This window comes from Merops nubicus, unplaced genomic scaffold, assembly GCF_000691845.1.
Source record: "Merops nubicus isolate BGI_N331 unplaced genomic scaffold, ASM69184v1 scaffold6033, whole genome shotgun sequence".
NCBI lineage: Eukaryota > Metazoa > Chordata > Aves > Coraciiformes > Meropidae > Merops > Merops nubicus.
In genome coordinates, this window is record NW_008600841.1 from 5947 (window position 1) to 14468 (window position 8522).

The 8522-nt window shown below is 43.4% G+C and overlaps 1 protein-coding gene across 1 annotated transcript in view; it reads left to right on the forward strand.

Annotated features, from left to right (window-relative positions):
* Positions 1 to 6949, forward strand: part of LOC103770523 (ubl carboxyl-terminal hydrolase 18-like) — a 10609-nt gene extending 3660 nt beyond the window's left edge. The window contains exons 4-10 of the mRNA XM_008937785.1: positions 1627 to 1706; positions 2532 to 2678; positions 3549 to 3644; positions 4634 to 4804; positions 5736 to 5867; positions 6326 to 6375; positions 6901 to 6949. Coding sequence (XP_008936033.1) covers positions 1627 to 1706; positions 2532 to 2678; positions 3549 to 3644; positions 4634 to 4804; positions 5736 to 5867; positions 6326 to 6375; positions 6901 to 6949 — 725 coding nt within the window. The remainder of the gene's footprint in view (positions 1 to 1626; positions 1707 to 2531; positions 2679 to 3548; positions 3645 to 4633; positions 4805 to 5735; positions 5868 to 6325; positions 6376 to 6900) is intronic.
* The last annotated feature ends 1573 nt before the right edge of the window (positions 6950 to 8522 follow it).

Consider the following 8522-nt stretch of genomic DNA (forward strand, 5'->3'; position numbering starts at 1 on the left):
CCTATAGCTTGATTTGTCTTGCTATAGTGGCATGATAATAGTGAAACAGCTGTTGTTTCTTACTAGAAGGAAGGGATCGTGTGGAAAATATACTGAGTTCACCCAGATTCCCAAGAATAGAAACTGTATCCTTCCTGTTCCTTGTTACAAGGAAAGAGAGCAGAATTTTCTGGGCTAGCCTCTCACCTGAGGAGGGTCCTGAAGGAAAAAGATTGTTAAATGTGCAGGTGACCTGTGACAATGGGATGCTGTGGGTCTGTTTATGTGTACAAATAAACCTGGTGTATCCAAATGTCCTGATCTTCGTCACATAAAAGCCAAAACAGGACACCACTGAAAGGGACAGGTGGTAGCTAGCCCAGACCTTAAGGAGGAACATGAGATAACCTAAATATTTCTGTCTGCATAATTTTTTTCCCCCTGAGATTGAATGACTCTTCATTGTGCTTTCTTTCTTCCAATTAAAGAAGGATGCCCAAAGAGAGTTTGTGAAGCTTGACAGTTCACTACCTTATCCTCGTGCTTTAAAATTCAAATATGATTCATAAAGTCCTATATCTTAGCAAGTGTTGCTTTATCTGGATCACAGATCTGCTGTTAGCCATGAGGAAAGGTGTATTTTCTGAGCTTCATTTAGTAAGAGATGTCTGTAATCTTTCTAGAACCTGGCTGAAGTCAGTACCTGCAGACTTGCAGGGAAGTTGAAAGCACATCCAGCTCAGGGTGTTGGATTATTCCACAAAATTTGTTTCATCTATGATCAAGCATAGGGGTAATCCAGATATATCAAGATTTTGCTAAACTGTGCATAGTTTTTGCCCAGTTTGGCCTCCCTATCATTTTTATCTCAGCACTCAGGAGTGTGCCTCCTTAGCAAGAGGATCACTGAATCACAGAATGGTAGGGGTTGGAAGGGACCTCTGGAGATCATCTAGTCCAACCTCTCTGCCAAAGCAGGTTCTCCTGGAGCAGGTTGCACAGGAATGTATCATGGTGGGTTTTGAAAGTCTCTGGAGAAGGAGGCTCCACAACCTCTCTCGTCAACCTGCTCCAGTGCTCCCTCACAGTAAAGAAATTTCTCCTTATGTCTGGGTAGATCTTCCTGTGTGGTTCCAGTTTGTGCCTGTTGCCCCTTGTCCTGTCACTGGGCACCACAGAAAAGGGACCAGTCCCATCCTCTTGACACCCACTCGTTAAATATTTATAAACATCAATAAGGAGGGAAGGGTGGAGACAAATTTGTAGTGCAACAAAGGTGAAAAAGAGAAAAGAGTCTTCCCTGTATTGTTTCTGAGAAGGACTCAGTTAAATGCAGCTCGGCTCAATGAGACATCTGAGCCCTGTCCTTGGGTAGGTGTTGTATATACTCTTGGCCCTGCATCCAGTGACAAGGACATGACTTTTGCACTGGGTTGTACAGTGGCATGCTTGAGCCCTCCCATCTTTTCCTGCTGCCTGCTCATGGCAGCTCATCCCCAGTCTAAGCTCTGTCCCTGGCAGGGAGGGGCAAGGGAACAAGGGACTGGATCGAATGGGGGACAGTAAACCTCCTCTTGCCATCTGTGGGAAATCTGTGCTTAGTGCTGTTAGTAATATTGATTGAGGTTGTGTTTTCTGTTTGTCCAGTGTTTGTGCAGCATGATGCTGCCCAGCTCTTTCTGACTCTCTGGAACTTGATAAAGAGGCAGATGAAAAAGCCAGAGCTGGTAAGGACAGTTACTGCAATGAACACCCAGTCCTTAGGCCCTTGTTGTGTGTGGTTTCCTCTGCTTCTTGACAAAGAATACTGTTCACTGACAATTGTCCTAAATTAAATTCTTAAAATTATCCTCAATTTGGGTCTTCCCTCACATCTTTTAAAGAGGCGAGGGAAGATGTTTTTATAAGCTCCAACATTTTGAATCACAGTTAATTTTTGTTCATCCTATTTTTGGGGCATACCACAGTCTCCATTCTAAAGAGAGAGCCGATTAATGACAAAAAGATGGATCTTTCTGAAAAACTGAATTTAGTTACCTTGCATTTCTTTTTTCTTCAAATTTCTGTAATTTATTGGTGTGTCTTGACACAGCTTCTTTGTTCTTTGAAGTCAGCCGTGTGCATTTCATTATCATTAGTCACTGTTAGTATGTTATGTATATGACAGTTCCTCCTGGGGAGCTGTGTCAGGTAAGAGGAAAGTGACTCTTCCTAAACCCACCATCATAGTTTTATTCATACAGAAAACAGGCTCCTGTTGCAGTTCCAAATGAAACTAAAATTCTGTATCAAAGCAGACATTTAACTGTCTCATCTTGTTATAGATTATGTTTTTCCCCTCTGCTGGGGTATGAGGGGAAGGAGTTGTTCTTTAAATGCTGGGAAGTGCCCTGTCCATATAAGTAAGTCAATGTCAGATCTGGGTTCAAGACTTAAAGCAGTAACATTGCATGAAGTAACGTGTCCACATGGGCTTTTGTACCCACAGAGGGAAATAACATCAGCTGTGTTCTTTATAAACCTTGTTTTGGCTTTTTTTTTAACCTCTCCAGGTTGAAGAGCTGAGTGATTTGTACACTATCTGTGTACAGGAACACCTGGCTTGTCAGAAATGCTCTTCTGAAACAAAGAGGAACAGCAACATGTTAACCCTGCCTCTCCCAGTGTTGGATTCCAATTCTCATGTGCTGAATACTCTGGTAAGTTCAGTGGCATCACTGTTTCCTTAGGAAGAAGATTCCCTTCTGTTCACTGTGGGAGCCTTCCCACTGTGGGAGTAATCTCCTAAGACTCATCTAGAATCTCTGCAAGAATCTCTACAGGGTGTTTGGGACTTTGGGGTGTTATTTTCTCATTCACATTTCTTCTTTGTTTTGAGGGATTCTGAATTTCTAAAAAAAAATTGTTACATTTGTGGGTTGGACAATAAAGTCCCTGAATCACCTTTCGAAAAAGTGTTGACTAAATTCTCTGTAAGACTCAAAGTCTCATACTGCACAGTGATGTGTACCTGTGAGACCTTGGAGACCACAGAAGGTGCCCTACATAATTTGTAATCGCAGGCTAGATGTGCTGCAGTTGCCCAGCACAATCTTCTACTGTTAAATCAGTAGTGATGTGTGAGACCAGATACAGCAGTGCTGGTGGCTGTGCAGGTGCTGCCACAAATAGAAAGCATAATTTTTTTTATAAAAAAAATAGTGGATTTTTCAGGTGACAGTGGACCATTGGACCTTACTTATTCTCTCACCACTTCATACTGTTTCAGGCTAAAAGATTTTTTCAAAATCTCTAAGGCTTTGAAGTATGTGTAAAAGACATCTTTTTTTTTTTTTTTTTGTGGAAGATGTGGTATACTGTATTTTCTTTTCTTTTTCCAACTAATGTCATTGTAGCAACAGCTAGGAAAAATTGAGTACCTTTGTTTAGGCTGCTAGGCAGTCTTTTTTCCTTTGCATAAAATGCCCTTTCTGTAGCTTTGCTGTTTGCTTGTATCCTGGGAAACAAAGTGGAGACAGAAATCCATCTTGAAGGATTTCAGCTGAAAGAAATCTCCTCTGTCTTCTTAGGAGGATTGTCTGCAATGCTTTTTACGTCCCGAAGAGTTGACTGAGCACAACATGTGTTTCTGTGAGCAGTGTGGAAGGAAAACACCTTTTCTGCAGGTAATTGGAGAATTATTTCCCCATATGTCTCTTACACTCAGAACTCCCTTTAGGGCTGGCTGTGGTGGGGAAAGGACTCAGACATGTCAGTTTAAGAGGAGATCAACAACTCAAAGATTTCTCAGCACAGCAATGCCAGCTAGGAGTAAGCCTTACAAAGTTCCCTAGTGCAGATGTAGCTAGCAACAAAAGAATGCTTTCATGGGTGCTGAGGGATGTAGCATTTTTGTAGTAGTGGAAAAGCTTCTGTTGGTTTCTGTTCTGTTTCCACCATGGGGCTTTACACTGCTGCTTCGCTCCAGGGGTAGACAAGATTATGTCAATGGAGCTGCACATACACATAAAAGTAGGATGCTGCAGGGTGATTTCCTTTCTTCCCTGCTCTCCACTGGGCTCCCCATTTTTTACAGTGTTGGTCTCTGCCAGCTGATGAATGAACTAAATTAACTAAATTTCATGAAGATGCAAGTGCATTGGAGAGAGCATTCTCTTCAGTGTGAGGGAGACCCCCTCAGCTCAAGGCTTGGAGGGGATTTTTCACGACATTTTCACCATTGGGCCACCTCCAAGGCCACAGTGCACAGCCCTGGCATCAGCAGTGATATCAACAAAGGCAGTGCTGGAAGGAATGAGCTATCAGCTTGGTGTCTTCCACACAGCTCTAGTGGCCACATGTCACAAGACAGTTGGCTTGCCTCTCCTCACCTACCTAGGAAAAGAGATGAGAAATGAAGCAGCCTGTGAGGCACCCGAGGCTGGGTGCTGATCATGCTGACGTTGAGTTATCACAGCTCCGTTCTGTGCATGCGTCACACGTGTGCAGACGAGCTACAGAGGTCTGGCATCTGCTGTCTGGTGGAAGTGGCGGTCGTTCACTGCAGCACTGGCTCTCCTCCATGCTGCATTCACTGGGTGGCAATGGCTGTTTCCACCCCACCTCCCAGGGGGTTGTTCCTTAGTTTCCCATTGCATTATTTATTGCTTTACAGAGCATGAAGCTAGTCCACCTGCCACAGACTCTGACCATACACCTAAAGCGCTTCTGCTTCGAAAAGTCAGCCTACATTCATAAGCTTAGTCACTGCCTGCCATTCCCACAAGACCTTGATTTCAACGCAGTGCTGACAGAAAATCAGTGCCAAGCAGGTGACAGTGAGAAGGTGAGATACTCCTAATGCCCTATTTTAAAAGGGCAGATTTGCTTCTCCCCTTTGTTCATCTCATAAAAACGTAAGAGATCACAGCAGTACCTGCTTCAGTTCAAAGCACCTGTCTTAAAAAGGTATGTTTTGGACTTTACCTGGTGTTGTCTCACATCCCATGGTTTTAACTGGTTCAGGCACTAATCAGTTTCCTGTGCTCAGAAGAAATCACCAAAGGCAGTGTAACTGGAGCTTTCTGCCTTAAGGACAAAACCTAGGCTTCACAAAACAAAAACACCCCAAACCCTTTTTTCCTGAGAACATTTAGCATAATTTTTTTTCTTCCATTTCTAAATATAGTAAAGAAAAGATGAAAACACAGTTCATTTGAATGACCCAATCCAGTGTCTTAAGAGGCAGCTTCTGTCCTGTGGTTCAGCCTCCAGGGCAAGGTGGCCTCAGTGAGCAGCAGACCTATTGCTTTGCAGAGGTCACCAGTCCAAGACGGGGGAGCTCCGTGGCTGGCAGGTTTCCATGCAGTGGTGTTTGCCACAGAGGTGAGGTTAGCAGGGAGGTGGCAGCTTTGCCAAGCAGCTGAGAGAGATCTGCCACTCTGTGGATCCGTTCCCTTCCCTGAGAAGTGAAGGCAGAGGGTGGCAACAGCAAAACTTCGCTGGTGTAGTGCTGGCTGCAGCGTAACCTCTGCTGCCCCCGTGCTGTCCTAGGGCCTTTTCCACATTCCTGTGATCTCCGGGGAGGCTGCCAGCCCATAGCTGGCAGGCAAAACTCTAAGGGCATGATGCAAAAAGCAGGAGCTTCAAAGCCAATCTAATCTTTCTCCTTTTTCCTTACAAAATGCACATTCTTGCTGTCCTGGCTGCTGCTTCTGTCCAGCCAATGGCAAATGAGAATTGCTGCACTGAATGTTACTCTTTGTGGCTCTTCACAGGCTGCCTGGAAATACGAGATTTTTGCTGTCGTTGCTCATTCAGGATCAGCTAGTTGTGGACACTACTGTGCCTATATTCGAAGTCTCACAGAATGTAAATGGTATTGCTTCAATGATTCTGAGGTTTGCGAGGTGAGGAGACAAATCCACATTTCTTTTGTAGCTTCCTGCAAACCCCTTCATATCTAGTTCAGTCTGACTGACTGCTGATTAAAGAGAACCAGGAAAGGAAATCAAAGCTGCAAAGCTTTATGCATCTCTTGCCTCTGCTACAGCATTCTCTGGGCTGAAGGCAGAGCGGCTGCTGTACCAGACAAGACTGCAGGCTCTGGTTTCTGATTTGCAGAGGCAGCCATTCACTGTGTACCCTACTTCATATATTCTAAATCTGTTTAACGTATCTGTTCAGAAGAGGCAAAGGAACTGTTTTTCCTCAAAGGGTGAAAGCAATAAACCATTTTAGTAAAAGGTGTTTAGGTCCTGGAAATTCCATTTATACAACTCTTTTAAGAGTTACTGTGCTGGCATTATGATGTGTCTCTCTCTTAGAAGTTTTTACCAGCCTCCTCTTGCGTGTTTTTCTTGTGTAGGTGTCATGGGATGATGTTAAATGCACCTATGGACATTCCAGCCTCCACTGGTAGGCAAACACGTCTCTGTTTTTACCTAGAGCTGCTCCAGGGTTTGGAATGAGGGTAGCAAAGAGAGGGAAGACACATGGTTTGAACTGCATGTTGCCTGGGGTGTACTGGGGGTGCAGGGGAGTAGAAGAGTAACCCTTGCGTTCTGGTTTTTCTGATATGACTGACTATACTGAGAGCCTGCAGGATTACTGAGTAGCCACAAATGGGGCTGCAGGAGTGGTCTTGTTACTTATGACTGCCACTTGGACCCTGTATCCTGACTGAAGTTAGACGTGTCAGTCAGGATTGCTCCATGATTTTTCTGTTTCGATGCATTGTAGGAAAGCTGGAGGGAGATAATCCCTCCTGTAACATATAGCACTGCCAGGGAGTTATCTTCATATGCTGCCTGAGGAACACTGGAGAGGGCTGGTTCAGTTGACTTAAACCTCAAAAAGCTGGTCAGGAGCAAAGCTGGGAGGTTAGTTGCAACCTAGATCTTCAAACGCGCATCTTGTTTTGCTTTTTCTTTGCTTCCACAGGGGACAAACGGCCTATCTTTTGATTTACATGAAAAAACGTCCTCAGTAGCCTTGTCCAGGAGTCTCAGAATGTCTTGGGAAGCTGTGCATTGTTCATGGACCCCAGCACCACTGTGGCAGCGTGGATGGGTACAAATGTTCCACAAGAAAGACATTCTGCACTCGGGGGCCTCTGCCTTCACCTTTATTTATTAAAAAAGCAGAAGACAAACTCAGCTAGAGAAAGAATCAAAGAACTGTTGCACCTAGAAACATTTTCTTTCATGTCTTTTTGATATTTATATGATTCTACATATTAATTTTCTCTTAAAAGATATTGAAGTTGGTGCTTGTCTCTGCTGACTTAACAGTTTCTTTAATGCTGACGCCTAGGGGAGGCGTGTGGCCTGCAAGCCTGCATGATGTTCCAGGGAGGCACGTGGTGTGGCTGGGGGGCTGTGGTAGGCCTACCTAGCCAATTAGACCATAAGAGTGTGTGACTCACTCAACTTTAGCACCATGTTAGATGCTGGCAAGCTGGGCAGGGGTCACCAAAAGTCTCGAGAAACAGCTGGAACAAGGACCAGCACCCTAACAATACCTGCACCAGCGATGTTTACTCCTTAAAACCTTCCTGAAAATGAATCACCACAGGAGTAGTGTTTGAAAGTTTGTGTCAGTGTAAAGAGGTGTTTTAAAATCAGGAGCTGTTATGATTGTTCTGATTTACAATATGAGTTTGTACACATTTATGCGGATGATTATTATTTTAGAATGCTTATCAGGCATTTACACACATTTTCTTTCCTGTAAAGAGGAAAATACTCAGAGCAACAGAAATTCTGAAGCTAGTGGGTGATTTTGCACAGTACAGTCCATACGTTATGATAAGAGGAGAAGTTAGATGCCTTGATCTTGATGTGCTTGACCTTTTGGTATTTTCCTTTAGTAGTCTTCAGCTGGTTGCAGCTGGAGTTGTCTTGCTCTCTCCCTTCTTTCTCTGTCTGTGAATTGGAAATGTCCCTCAAGCAGAAAGTGTTCTGGAGATAATTTTATAAAGAGAGTGAGTAATTTTAAGATCTTCTCTTGAGTCCTTTCATTTTGTGCTGCTGTTTCAGCCTGTGCTTCCACAGCAATACCACACAGCTGGAGGGGAAATGCAGGGAGAGATAGAGAGGAAGGTTAGTAACACATGACAATCAGAAAAAGAGTGTCCTAATAGCTCATCACAAAAATCAACTGTGAGGAAATTTAAAAACTTTGGTTGTGATGGTTTTAAAGCACTTATTGTGGTAAGTCTTGGTGTGCCACAGTTCTGTGAAAGGATTCCAGTAGTTTGAAATCTAAAAGTGCCTTCTAGCCTAACATAGTCTTAAATTGTAACTTTACAAGGGTGCTATTTCTGTGGGACTCGGCACATTTTAAAATTACTAATTTACTTACAATAGCAGCTATATATAACTTATTTTTTAATAATGATGATGAAGTCCCCAAATCATGTCTGTTTTCTGTTGGTATGTGGAATGTGAATTGAGAAACTTTGGAGCATAGCTGTGAAGTCACATTTGTATGAACTAGTAGGTATTTATTTCATTCTACTGGCAAGATCTGTTTTTCTGTTCATAGAATCATAGAATCCTTTA